The sequence below is a fragment of the Triturus cristatus genome, chromosome 7 (assembly GCF_964204655.1).
Source record: "Triturus cristatus chromosome 7, aTriCri1.1, whole genome shotgun sequence".
NCBI classification, from domain to species: domain Eukaryota; kingdom Metazoa; phylum Chordata; class Amphibia; order Caudata; family Salamandridae; genus Triturus; species Triturus cristatus.
In genome coordinates, this window is record NC_140590.1 from 1,613,826,286 (window position 1) to 1,613,840,374 (window position 14,089).

Below are 14,089 nucleotides of genomic sequence, written 5' to 3' on the forward strand. Positions count from 1 at the left end.
TTAATTTACAGCGCAGTCTTCTTTCACTATAGCGGCCGCGCCTATTTATTTAATTTACAGCATGGCCCGCTTTCAGTTTAGCAGCAGCGCTACAGAACCTTTAGTTATTTATTTTTTCTTTTTGGGTGAAAGAGTCCCATACTGCGCTTTCACTTTAATGTTGACTGCACCCCTTTCTTTAGACGCTGTTCACTGTAACCTGATTATGGCAAGCAGCATCTAAAGTAAGGGGCACAGCCACCATTAAAGTGGTCTCGTATTTGCAAGAGTATGAGCTATTGGCATTATAAATACCATTTCTATGTGTGTTGCGTTTTAAAAACATATAAATAAAAGGCATTGTCATTTACAATGCCAATAGCTTAAACTCTCGCAAATGCGAGACCTATTGCATTGAAAATGCTTGTTAGCTGCGGCAATCAAAATAAAAGACTGTCAGCGAAGCCTTCGTAGTGGAGCCTGCTACGAAACCCGAATTATGGAATCATGTCTTCTTCGGAGTGCCATAATCTTAGCTGTACTTTAATATTTGTTTCACGTAGTTTTCTACTATGCTTTAAATAACAGTTATTGGTATTAGAAAACAGTTAAATCAGCTAATTAAAGCCGCACTTTCCAACTAAATGTTGCGAAAGTTCATGGGAGCTTAAAACCTTTGAAAAGGATGTGGCCTCACGGCCAGAACTGCTGACTTTTGAACTGCAGAACCAGGTTCGAGTCTCGGCATCTACTCAGCATCTTGTGGTTCTGAACAGACCACAGACTTAGGGGCATATCAGCAAGGGCCGGCGATAATTATCGCTCAGCGCTCTTAGCGTGAGGATAATTATCGCCGGCCAACTCTGAATGTTATCGCGGAGATAGCGTGCTATTAGCAACGCTTATCTCCAAATCAATGAAATTCAGAGCGCAAGCTGCCGAATGTGCGATTATCGCTGGAAATCCAGCGATAATCACACAACTTTTGGCAATAGCTTGCTGATAGGGCCTCACTTACTTAGCCATGATATCCACCTGCCATAGGATATAATGGCTAAGTCAGTTTCAAAGCAGGCGTAAGGAAAGTAGCGATAACAGAGGTTATCGCTACTTTTCTTGTCGCTATGCTGCTTTGTGTGAGGCTTGATAATAGGAGAAATGTCGCTTAGCGACATTTCTCCCGTTATCCTGGGGAGGAACGCCCACTTTGCATCTCATTAGAGATGCAAAGATGGGCGTTAAGGCAAGGTTTCATGCGATACCGTGACCTTGCTGATCTGGCGATAAAGTTATCACCGCTTTTCGTCCGAAAACGGACGCAAAAGCGGCGATAATTTTTTATCGCCTGCTTGCTGATATGCCCCTTAATCTCCCCGTTCCTACCAAAAACAAATGAACGTATTCCTGTGTAACGTAACTGGTGCTCATGTAAAGCGCTCCAATTCCTTTGGGTCGAGTTAGCGCTATATAAATCAAAAAATCTCTCTCGGTAGTTCTCATGCTTCCCTTTAAATCTTATTTCCGTGCTCATGCGCGTTAGGTATTGTATTGGGCTACTTTTAGTAGAAAGTGTGCTTGTTATGGGCTTCTCTTGACGGGTGATTGAGCTTGTTACGGGTTTCACATCTGCAGCTCCAAAGCTCCGGGTAGGATGTCGCTGCCGCTGGCTCATGGAAGGGAACCGGACCTTGTGTTACGCTTCCTGCAGGAGGTGGAGGAGCGAGCCGAGGAGGTGCTGGCGGACAAACAGCAGGTGAACAAGGCAGGGCGTGTAGATTAGGAGGAGAATGCAACTGTATTATGGTAAGGGCACACCAAGCAGGACGCAGGATCTTGTCCTAATCACTGAGACAGTGCTTGGAATAGAAATAGATGGAAAACGCATCAAAATCAGCCAATTGGGGATGTTAAACAACAAAACAAGCAGAAGTTGCCAGTGGCTTTTGAATCCAGCCATAGTGACATGCAGGCGAAATAAACAGCGCAGTTAAACGTAGCGGTTTTGGACACTATAAGGTCTCTTATGTGTGCCTATGGCCTAAGAGCATGAGATCCCTTGTTTATACAGTGGCAAAACAAACGAAGAAAGTATGAGATAAGCGCAATAAGTATATTACTCAAGTTCTAAAAGCTTAAATATTGTGCAGTCTTAGTGATGAAAACGAAGGAAGGTAAAGTGGGCTAGACCAGTACATTACATAGGTTCAGTACACGTTCAATGTCAGAATAGCAAACCATTGTATTCTATTTGCGGATGTCGTGGAAGAGTAGGGTAAGGAAGTGTAAGTCTTGGTGGACAGCAGGGTTTAAGTGGGTCACTTCTCACGTTGCCACTGGATTCAAGCTAGCCTGGCTGATGAGGGGTGTTACCCTGAAACCGATCCCAGGAGGCTTGTTTCCGGTTCAGGAAAGACCTGGCTTGGCAGTTGGGCTTGACTGTTTCCATGAGGAACAAGGTCAAGACTGATTTGCTTATGGCTGGATCTGAACTGGGGTGGCGAAGTGAGCTAAAGAACGATGATGGATTCAATCCAGATCTGTGACTGGGGGTGATTTCTGAAAAGTTTCAGCGCTCTGTCCATCTTCTCCTTGTGTTTGATTCTTAGGAAGTGGACATACTTGCCCTACCTTCAGGCATTCTGGAAAAACGTTCGTGAGAGAGAGATTGATTGCTTTGGTCCATTGAGGAACTAGGTGCAAATGCATTTCCATTTTAAGATGGGCAAGGAGGCATTTGGATGGAAGGAAGGTACTTATTTCTTTGACATTAATGTTGAAGAACTGGCAAACTCGTCCCATTTAGCTGATCCTCTGACAAGCTCAAAACGCTTCTCAGGCCCGTTTTTATTAAGGTCAGTTTGAGTCGTGATAGCAAGGGATTTTGCTTTGTAAATGTTTTTTTTATTATATTCTTGCTCTCCTGGAGAGGTCTAGGTTAGATCTTAAAGGATGTGTTCACCAAACACATTTATTTAGTCCAAGACGTTATTTTTCATAATTGAGATCACTGGTTGACCAAGGGGCTTCTTTTCTGCTTTTAATTATCTTCTCTTTAAGAAGGTTTGGGGTGTTCGTGGTACTAGATAGGGAGTTACTGAAGGTGTTTGTAGCCTCATTTGCACCTTATTCTATCTTGAATAACGGGGTCCATGATGAAAGAGCCCCGTGGCTTAATCCATTTAGTTTGTTTGTGTCTCCGATCAAAGTTTTTGAGCTTTTGGGTTGGCCATGGATAGTAGTTCAAGCGAAGGATACATCGATTGGAAGTATATGATGTGTGATCCAGTCAACTGAATAAAGACTTCCGTTTGAAGCAGATCCGTTTTTATTATGATCGGGTCTAGTATAGCACGTTTGAACCAAGCAAATTTAAAGGAGTACTGTATTGCCTATCTCAAGAAGAAAGGAGGGGAAAAGCTGATACAAGGATAAAAAAGGTAGCATCCCACACATTTAGGAAACAAAGTTTAGGGGATGGGCTCGGGGGTTTGTCACATGTCCTAGCTATTTCTTTGGTCACCTTTTCCCAGTAGTGGTGTATGTGGGGACAGTCCCAAAGTATGTGGAGGAATGTGCCGGTCTGATTGCAGAGTCTGAGACAAAGTGGGTCAGGTCGTCTGCCTAAGTGGAACAATAATTTGGCTTCAAAATACACCCGGTGAAGGATTTTGAGCTGGATGAGGCGAAGACGCATGGGAATTGCTACTTCTTTGGGAGAGGCCAATGTGTCCCTCCAGTCTTCGTCGTCTATATTCCCTAGGTCAGTCTCCCAGCTCTCATGTAATTTCTGCATTGGATCAGAGCGATTATTCACCAGTTTTTTTTATAGGTGAGGGAGATGGCCTTGCGGTCCATCGGGTCCAGCAACAACCAGTCCTCCAGGGGAGAAGAGTCGGGGAGAGGGATTCCCCTCGGCAAAGCCGCAGAGATAGCGTGACTGTTTTGGAGGTATCGAAAGGTCTCAGAGGGTGCGAGTTGGTATTTAGTCTGTAGGTCAGCAAACAAGACACATTTTCCTTTCACCCACATATCCCCGACCCAGGAGATCCCGATAGTGTCCCATTTGTCAAAACCGGGGCAGTTCCGCAAGCCACCCAGTAGATCAGGGTCCCAAAGAGGATTTTTCCACCCCAGTTTTCTCGTGGTTGTATGCCACACTTCGACAGTGCGAGCGGTGGGCCCAGTCAAATTAAGCTTGCGGGGATCGGTGTATAGCACCCTGTTGTAACCCCCCCGCCCCATAAGCGAGTGATCAGTGCGAAAATAAGGATCATCGTAGGCACCGAACACCCATCTATTGATCGGGACCAGTTGAGAGGCCTGGTAGTATAGTCGTAAATCGGGCAGTCCAATGCCCCCGTCGTACCATCCCATGGTCAATATGTTCATAGCAATACGTGGCGGGTGGTCATCCCCACACCGTGCCGTCAGTTTGGGAAAAGTATGAGTCTGCTTTGTGTAATTCTTAATGGTCTAGAGAAGTGGGCCTGGTTACCGCCCTTCTAGCAAATTTTGTGAACCTAACTTTTGCATGAGGAAACATACACATGCATATATGCTCATGCAAAAATCTGTTGGCCAACTGCAAGTTCACTTTCCCTTACCACCTTTTGTCCCAACCTGAAGAACGGTTTACTCTTGCAATTGTAAGGAGTAAATTCCTAACCTTTTCCAGTGTGGGGGAGATTGGAGAGAAGTTGGTTAATACCTTCAAAGATGTCTAGGTGTGCACGGGCTGTCATGGCATCCCAACCCTAGAACTATTGCTTCTCACCTACTTCCAGCCCCTGCATGTAGATTCACAGAAATGTAGCAAAATCAGTGCCTTACTAGTATCTAAACAGTAATCTAATATAAGCTCTAACATAATTAGTGAGGCTATTAGCTGAGCTATTATATCATGAGAATGCTGCCATAATTTGTTACCCCACTGCATGACACCAAATGTAACTGGCAGTTTTGTGAAGCATTCCATCTCTTGGACAAGTAGACATTATATAACATTTCCACACCCATAAGAGATGTTGGTATAGCTGGAAGGTGCAGATGTACAGTTCATGGGATACAGTTTAGAGAGAAGGAAGACTAGACATGGGAGGAAGCCCTACGTGTGAGAGCAGTGTGATGTGATTCACAGGGCAGGGTTGTCTTATAGAGTAATTCGTTTTTTGGAGCTTAGGAGTGGAGAAGGTTTGAGAATGGGAAGTGATAGAAGATGAAGAAGGCTGTAAAAGGGCATGGTTGTGGAGGGGCTGTTACAGGTTGTTTTCTTCATGAAATAGCATACTGGCTTAATGCACCTGCTTCAAAATGTGTGTAACCTGCACATTGCCCCTCACAGTGTAAGGTAAATAAGAGGATATAAGTTACCGTTGCAGTACGATACCTCCTTGAGTTTATTTGCTTACTGCAGAGATGTCAGTGTGTGTAATGTGCATGTTGCATTCTCATTACAGTAAAATAGTCCAATGTATTACCGTAATCTGATCTACCCTGCAAGTTACAGTGTTTGATCGTTGTGGAATCGATTGTCGGATGCCTGGGTTTGAGGTTTGTTCTAAGGTACTGTTGGGATCTAGAATGTTGTTTGTGGGGCTCGAGGGAAGTTCCCTGCTGGAACATGGAATGTGAGGGACCCGCAGTTGCTATGTTCGCGACTGCGGTATGTGCTCTGAGTGACAAGTCGCAAGTAATGTATCCCTCTCCCATTTCCTTAATGATCCATTTTCTCACATGGTTAATCAGGTTGTTTCAAATTTTCATTTGATAAGAAACAAGCTCTTGAAGTTCTGGTCAAACGAAATGCTCTGGCTACAAGAACACGTTTTTACACTGTATACAATACTACACGCATTTGTCATGATTAGATGCTTTCTTGTCAATCCCAGTTCGTTGCTGGTTATCAGAACATGCTCACATTCGTTACTTTGATTCCCCCCTGTTTTTCCCAGCCCCCAATGCTCTTCAGTGGCACATCGCAGAGCAGCAATGCACGTGACAAACACAATGCACATTGCAGCATATTGAGAGTATAGAAAGCAATGTTTTTGTTGCTTTCTATACTTTTTAGCATGGCCCATCAGGCATCAGCAAAGCCAGTTGTGGCGCTCACTCAACATTGGGGAAACACGTCCAGTTGGCTTTGCCAGTGCTTGTTTTATATTGCTATATCGGTTCTGTGTAATCCAGAACAGTTTGTTAACTTTCATAATTTGAGTGGCCTCTATTTCTGCCTTTCCCACCTTTTGCTGAATGTAACCCATTTCAAATACAACAAGTTTTCTTCAGAGGTGATTTACTCCTCCACATTGTAAGTCCTCGTATTGGTAATTGTGTAGTGGTTATGCCTCCCTGGGGGACAGAAGAGGAAAGGCGGTGACGTGAGTGTTAACAGACTGTTTCAGTTTGAGAAACTGCTGCTGTTTTAATGGACAGTTGCTCGACTGTTGGTTTTGTGTTAATTATTTTACTAATGATTCATCGTATTTGTTATCCTTCATCAGTCTTCTTGACCTCACCTTTTTCCTCCATTTTGAACAGATCGGTTCAGCGTACATGTTGCCGGGTGTCTACTTCTGATATAGATATATACCCCACACACCCCAAATGCAGTTTATTGTTCTTGCAGCGCCAAAGACTCTGTATTTGGGAGATGGTGTACCTCAATAAATAACATACCTTATTGGTTATCTCCAGATAGTGGACCTGGATATAAAGAGGAACCAGAACCGAGAAGCACTGCGAGCCTTGCAGAGAGACCTGGGGTCATCTGGTGAGTCCTTTTAAAGAGCGGTGGCCCACACAGAGCAGACGCCTACCTGTATGCACATACATTGGGTCGAGGGCATTTATGCAAATATTTGCTAACAATTTTAAATATGAGTCAAAGAACAGAAGTAGTAAACCCTCGCAAAAAGGAAGTTGGAGGAAATTTACAAAATATATTTATGAATTATTTGTTTTCGGAGGTATAGGTTCCACCGAAAAAAATTGGTAGTTGCTGCTCTTAAACTATATCATCATGTTAAAAGCTCTCTAATGAAATTTCTTTCTTAAGGTACGCTGGTGAAATAGAGATGAACCATACGTAACTGCTGTCCTGTGGTACCCGGGTGTTAGAATGTGTAATACTGTTCACTGAAGTATCTTGCAACCATATATTCATCTTCATCATCACACAACTTTATTCGATCTTTTTAAAACAGATCATAAAAGCACAAATTCATCCCAAATATTACAAGACAGGTTATATAACCAGATATACAAAAGTTAAAACGACCATGTATTCATCGGTTATACTTTAAACAGTTGCAATGAGGAATTTGATCATAAGTAACTCGCATCTTTTCAAATTTTCTTTATCAACATATGGGAACTGTTCAGACAGAAAGTTCACTGCAGGGCTCCTTTCCCTCTGTTGCACTGCGATTCCTGTCATGTTTCTCTATAAAATTGCAGTCCTGCAAGTTCACTCGATTGATGTGCTGTTCTTGGAGGTCACGGGGGTACCCAAATTGCACCTTTGTTTTCAAACAGAGGCTATTGAACTCTCTCCCAGGCTATGTGAGACAGGAAGTGGTGGCAGGATGATTTAGTGAAGGGATGGGTCTTTATACCTATAACCTTCATGGGGTGATGTCTGCCGCCCTTCATATGTAAAAGGTCCATGCAGTCTCACCTGGACAGTCCTTTTACCTCAGTTTTGTGTGCGACATGTACATCCCTTTGTTTGTGGTTCAGTGGAAGGTCTGATGTGCGTGTCTGAACATGTGTGTTGGATGTCATTGGACTTCATATGTGTGTGCATTCAACTTGGTGGTTAGCGTTGTGCAAGGCTACCCTGTGTACATATGGCACCTGGAAGCCTGCACATTCACTTCCCATTCCATACTACCCTCCCCCCATCCCTAAGAACAAATGTTCCTGCATTTGGTAGGATCTCCCCTCCTCCACTCTCCCTACCTCCATCTGCATACCTAAAGGACCTGACCTTCTTGACTGATTGATAAGCATTTTCCTGGCCCATTGGAATCTACACTTGTACATGACCCCTGCATGTGCTGACCATGCAGTACCCAGCCTCTTTGGTTTTGGGAACCGACTCCCAACCTCCCTATTCCCCTCCCTCCCCACGCACGTTGATTTCAAAGGATGAAGAAGAGCTTTTTGGTGTCTTGACCAGTACGTTGGTCCAGGATGTTTTCAATGTCCAACGTGAAGCTGCATGCACATAGCTGTAGCAGAGATGACCCCCCTCCATTTCAGACTGAGGACAACCATGTGCCAAAGAAATATAGAGGAAATCCTGCTGGGATCCCTTTGTTTGAGGAGCAAATTGAAGGAATCTTTTAGAATTGCATTTACTCAAGAATAGGGGAGCCTATCATTACTGCAGGGAAGTTATCAACGTTGGAGAAATCCTGATCTCAGCATGCACAGAAACCGTTTGATTTTGTGACCAGTACATTGTTCCAGGATGTTTTCAATATCCAAAGTGAAGCTGCACCTCTTTATTTATATTTATGTAAACACACCAATGCCATTTTAGGCCTAAAACATATTCTTATGATCACGGTTCAGGTGTGAAGTTATAATCCAAACCGTATCTGGAAATGCTTTACATGTGTCTCTAACCAATCTTGCTGAGTTCACTATAATGTATCTTTGTCTGAAATTTCCATTGGGTCACAATAAAGAAGGTGCATAGCTCGGTAAATTGAGTGCTGACTTTTAGACCTGCAGGTCACGTGCTTGGATGGACCTTAGGGTGGCCTATTTAGTCTTTCATTTATTTGAGGCTGATGACAATCACTACGTTTGCCAGAAACACTAATTTTTGAAGTGTATGAAGTGCTTCACTTGATAGTCCTTTAAAAACATAATTCTAGTGAAAACTCCAGCCCTCGGCCGCAGTATTTTTGATGATCCTCTTCCACCTTAGGTCGCTAGTCAGCCCGATAGCTAATTATTTGTAAATTTATTCTTCTTAGACTATCATCACAGTAGTGTTTTCTGAAAGGAAGAACCCAGAATAGTTTTACAGATTTGGCTACCATAATCCTCAAATCTCTAGCATTCGATCATTCTTGGTTTGTGGAATTGGCCACCTGGGGCAGATGGTCAGTTGATCTCTCTCACGGTCCTACATTAAATTGTTTTTCTTTTGTGGAATAGTAGATAGGGGGATGTAAAATCATAATCATTCCTGATTAAAGTAGCGTGGTAAGTTTCCACTTCAGTTTTGCGGATGCTGAGAGAAGATATAACTGATGCTTTTCACCATTACCACCTATCATCCACTGACATGATGTGATTTCCACAGAAAGATGTTTCTTTCAACTGAAAATCTTCAAACCAAGATTCATTTTCAGAAATTGTGACTTGCAACTTTGAGCAATCTTCTGAGCAGGTGCTGCCGCCAAAGCATCCAGGAGTACTATTTATTACTCAGACTTGTGTGTCAGTGGCCCTTTAATACTGAAAGTCTGCTGAAACTCTGCAGTAAAGTTATGTTACGTTACTAGGTATTTGTTAAGCGCGCGGCTACTCCCAGGAGTGTCCCGGCGCTGAGCACAAGACCCGTAACAAACCAAAGAAGCTAGCTAAGAAAAGAGCCCTAGAAGAAGTTTAAAACAGCAGTGTCTTAAGTTTGCGGCGAAAGCATAAAAGATCGTTTTCCTGGCGTAGATTGACAGGGAGTTTGTTCCATAAAGACGATACCAAAACCTGAAAGGAATGGCCGCCCTGTCGTGAACGGTAAAACCTGGGCGTACGGAACAAGTGTGCAGAGGAGGACCGTAGCGAGCGTGTCGGCACGTAGTGAAGGCAGCGGGCTCTTAGATAGGGAGCACCGATGTTATGGGAGGCCTTAAAGGCAAGAACCAGAGCCTTAAAATGAATTCTTTTTCGGATCGGCAGCCAATGAAGTGTTCTCAGAAGAGGGGAAGTGTGTGAGCGTCGATCAGCAAGAAAAATCGCTCGAGCGGCAGCATTTTGAGCTACTTGGAGGCGGTTAAGAAGAAATTCCGGTATTCCCAGATAAAGGACATTGACATAATCAAGTCGGGACAGGATCAGAGCCTGCACCACTGTCCTTCTATGGGTTTGCGAGAGAAGAGGAAGGAAATTCCGCAACATCCTGAGCAGGGCAAAGCAGGTGCCTACCACACACTGTACCTGGGTGCTCATAGAAAGTTTATTGTCTAATTTGACCCCAAGATTTTTTACAATGGTAGCCAAGTTTGCGGGCGGAAGCATGTTAGATGGCCACCAGTCACGCCAATTTTCATCTGGAGGACCGCCGAAAAAGATCATTTCAGATTTATCTGAATTGCATTTCAGGTGATTGGTATTGAGCCAGCTGAAGAGGGAAGTAAGATACTCAAATTGTCCCTGATGGTCTTAAGTCAGAAAAAGAAAAGCAGTGCCAGAAAACAAGGCAAAGCCACAGACCTGATGAATCAAAGGTGACCCCAGAATCTTGAGTTAACATCTGCCAGTTTATACATTCAGTCGATCGTTCATAGCAGAGTCAGATCCACAGTGAACCAAATTAAGTACCCTGACCACTTGAGGAGGATTTGGCAGTGGCACAGTATAGAACATGTAGGTTTGTAGCAGTGGTCTCAATAAGCAGGTCTTCCAAAAGACGCATCCTTGTCTTGGAGAGGGAGGAAGGTGGGCATTGCCTCCATATCATATTGAAGAGAGGGGAAACGACTGGCAGGAATACTCACAGAATCAAATATTTTGTGTACAATAGTCATTTTCTGCGTTGGGAACAGGATGAGTGCGCACACCATATGCACAAAAAATACTCTAACAGATCATAGAGGAGATCTAACAAGATAAAGGAAGAGGGGGAGAAATGAGAACTCCTAGGATAAGGTTGTGCCTAATACAACCGTGGTCGTGGGGAAACTAAGTATTTCTTTCAGTTACCCTCACACACCCTAGTGGTGTCATGCTTCATCATCGGGTCACCCAGACCCCTAGAAGTCCGGGTGGGCTCGACCACAGTGTTGGGAGTGCTTTTAATATGTTTTACGGCAGAGGGAGTTAACTAGATAAAATACCGCAGGCAGATCCCCAGTATCCCTTTATTCTTGGGTCTGTCTGGGTAGTTAAAATAAATAAAATGGGTCTTTTAGGAGTATTATGGTCCTAGGACCCTAGTGCCGTCATGTTTCAGTCCAAAAAGGGGCCAAAAAATGGTCCAGGACTTTCTTCAGGGCAAAAAAGTAACTCCCCTATGTGAGTGAAATTACTCGTGATGGGGTGTCCCTATCCTGTCAGTATGGTGAGGGCAGAGTAGCTGCTCCACGTGATTTGATTAAGAGTGGATGTATGTCAACTGCCAGGCTCCATCTGAAAAGGAAAAGTAGAGACAAACAACATATAAAAATATCAGCGGTAGAGTTGCCGCTTGGTTCATTTCTCCTTGAGCGGTATAGTGGTTACCGCAAGTGGACATGCGTGTATCTATGTGCGCATGCTCTCGTAGGGAGGAGTGTCCTCCTATCGTGCCACTCAAAATGACTGTAACATATCGTTGTATTTGTGACAGGCATACTGTGCGAGTGGCGAAATGATTCGCATCCTAGCGATAACAGCGTGATGTCTGTTTTTGAAAGTAGCGTGCACACAGTGTCTCCAGATACTAGTGCACACGAGAAACGTGTATGTTCCTGGTGATTCCAAGATCTATCTACGGGTGTGTTAAGGTGAAATATGATGAAGATATACACATAATACACATGCATACAACACATTCATTCGTGCTAGGTTTACAGATATACTTTACCCAAATCGGGGAGGTTGACTGAATCTCACAGGACCAGAAGGCCAGATTGGGCGGTCCTGGGGGAACCGTGAAGAAAGAGTGTGTCACGGAGCAGACTAAGTGAATCTGCCAGTATGTCGTTCCGACTCGGTAGGGCCAAAAAGCGAGTGCTGACACATAAGGAAACTGGGACATCGCGCTGGTCAAATTACTTACTTATTTAAGATCGGTCGCCCTGCCTGCTACCTGTTTGGTTCTGGTCCTCGGCTTTCGCAAGTTAGTAAAGCAAGAGTCGCGCATAAATAACATGGAAAGCGCGCCGGAACATCGGGCTGATTGGGACCACGCCCCTCGGTTACAGGAAGTGACGTAATACGTCACGGCGTGTAGTGGCGATTGGTGAAGGGAATTGTAGTTTTGTGTGTAGGTAATGAGGGTTAATACTGACGGGCTGGTGATGGCTAAATCCGGGGAATGTCAAAAGTAATACGAGTGCAAATATAAGCGCTCGTGTGTAGTAAAAGCGGTATGGACGGGAAAGGGATAAAAAACGATAACTAACGAGCACCGCAGATATAATGTGAATAGCCAATTATGCCCAGATGTATATGTTAATATAGTATTGACTGCAGGTCCATCGACGCGGGCAGTCTGCAAATTGCTGTTCATTAGTACGTTAACAAAAACAGGGGTGGAGAGGCGGGGACTGAATGGGTTGGTTCAGTTATGAACTCGTGTAAAAATAAATATGGAGATCGTTTTGCTCAAACATGATGCCTCCAGAAGTACTAGCTTTTGAAGAAGCAGTTGCCAAAGAAGTAGAAGAACTACAACCCAGAGTTAATGCTTTTAATAACTTGAGTAACAAAGAACGTATGGCCTTGACAAAATTAAAAAATCGTACAGAAATAATAATCAAACCCGCTGACAAAGGGGGTGCCACAGTCATCCAAAGTTCATTGGCATACAAGACAGCATGTCTCACTCTGTTGGCTGACACGAAATTCTACAAAAAAATCAACCGAGATCCCACAAAGAAACTCAAGACAACTATATCAGTTCTGACATCAGATGCACTTGGGAAGGGATGGATCACTAAAAAAGAACACACGTTTTTGAATCAAGAGGAACCTAGAATTCCGCTATTCTACACCATCCCCAAGATCCACACCTTAACACTGAGTTACAGACACATTGTCTAATGACTGCTACTGATATTCTACATCCCCATCAACCCTTCACCGAGATGCCGGACTGGAAATGAATACTACCAGTGCGACAACAGATGCCATCACAGGTGTATCATTGCACCCAAGCAAAACGATCTCCATATTTATTTTTACACGAGTTCATAACTGAACCAACCCATTCAGTCCCCGCCTCTCCACCCCTGTTTTTGTTAACGTACTAATGAACAGCAATTTGCAGACTGCCCGCGTCGATGGACCTGCAGTCAATACTATATTAACATATACTATACATCTGGGCATAATTGGCTATTCACATTATATCTGCGGTGCTCGTTAGTTATCGTTTTTTATCCCTTTCCCGTCCATACCGCTTTTACTACACACGAGCGCTTATATTTGCACTCGTATTACTTTTGACATTCCCCGGATTTAGCCATCACCAGCCCGTCAGTATTAACCCTCATTACCTACACACAAAACTACAATTCCCTTCACCAATCGCCACTACACGCCGTGACGTATTACGTCACTTCCTGTAACCGAGGGGCGTGGTCCCAATCAGCCCGATGTTCCGGCGCGCTTTCCATGTTATTTATGCGCGACTCTTGCTTTACTAACTTGCGAAAGCCGAGGACCAGAACCAAACAGGTAGCAGGCAGGGCGACCGATCTTAAATAAGTAAGTAATTTGACCAGCGCGATGTCCCAGTTTCCTTATGTGTCAGCACTCGCTTTTTGGCCCTACCGAGTCGGAACGACATACTGGCAGATTCACTTAGTCTGCTCCGTGACACACTCGTTCTTCACGGTTCCCCCAGGACCGCCCAATCTGGCCTTCTGGTCCTGTGAGATTCAGTCAACCTCCCCGATTTGGGTAAAGTATATCTGTAAACCTAGCACGAATGAATGTGTTGTATGCATGTGTATTATGTGTATATCTTCATCATATTTCACCTTAACACACCCGTAGATAGATCTTGGAATCACCAGGAACATACACGTTTCTCGTGTGCACTAGTATCTGGAGACACTGTGTGCACGCTACTTTCAAAAACAGACATCACGCTGTTATCGCTAGGATGCGAATCATTTCGCCACTCGCACAGTATGCCTGTCACAAATACAACGATATGTTACAG

General features: G+C 44.0%; 1 protein-coding gene across 1 annotated transcript in view; it reads left to right on the forward strand.

The window, feature by feature from the left end:
- The first annotated feature begins 1,565 nt into the window (after positions 1–1,565).
- PDRG1 (p53 and DNA damage regulated 1) overlaps positions 1,566–14,089 on the forward strand; it is a 50,317-nt gene continuing 37,793 nt past the window's right edge. The window contains exons 1-2 of the mRNA XM_085619508.1: positions 1,566–1,732; positions 6,676–6,751. Of these exons, the coding sequence (XP_085475634.1) occupies positions 1,631–1,732; positions 6,676–6,751 (178 nt within the window). The 5' untranslated portion in view covers positions 1,566–1,630. The remainder of the gene's footprint in view (positions 1,733–6,675; positions 6,752–14,089) is intronic.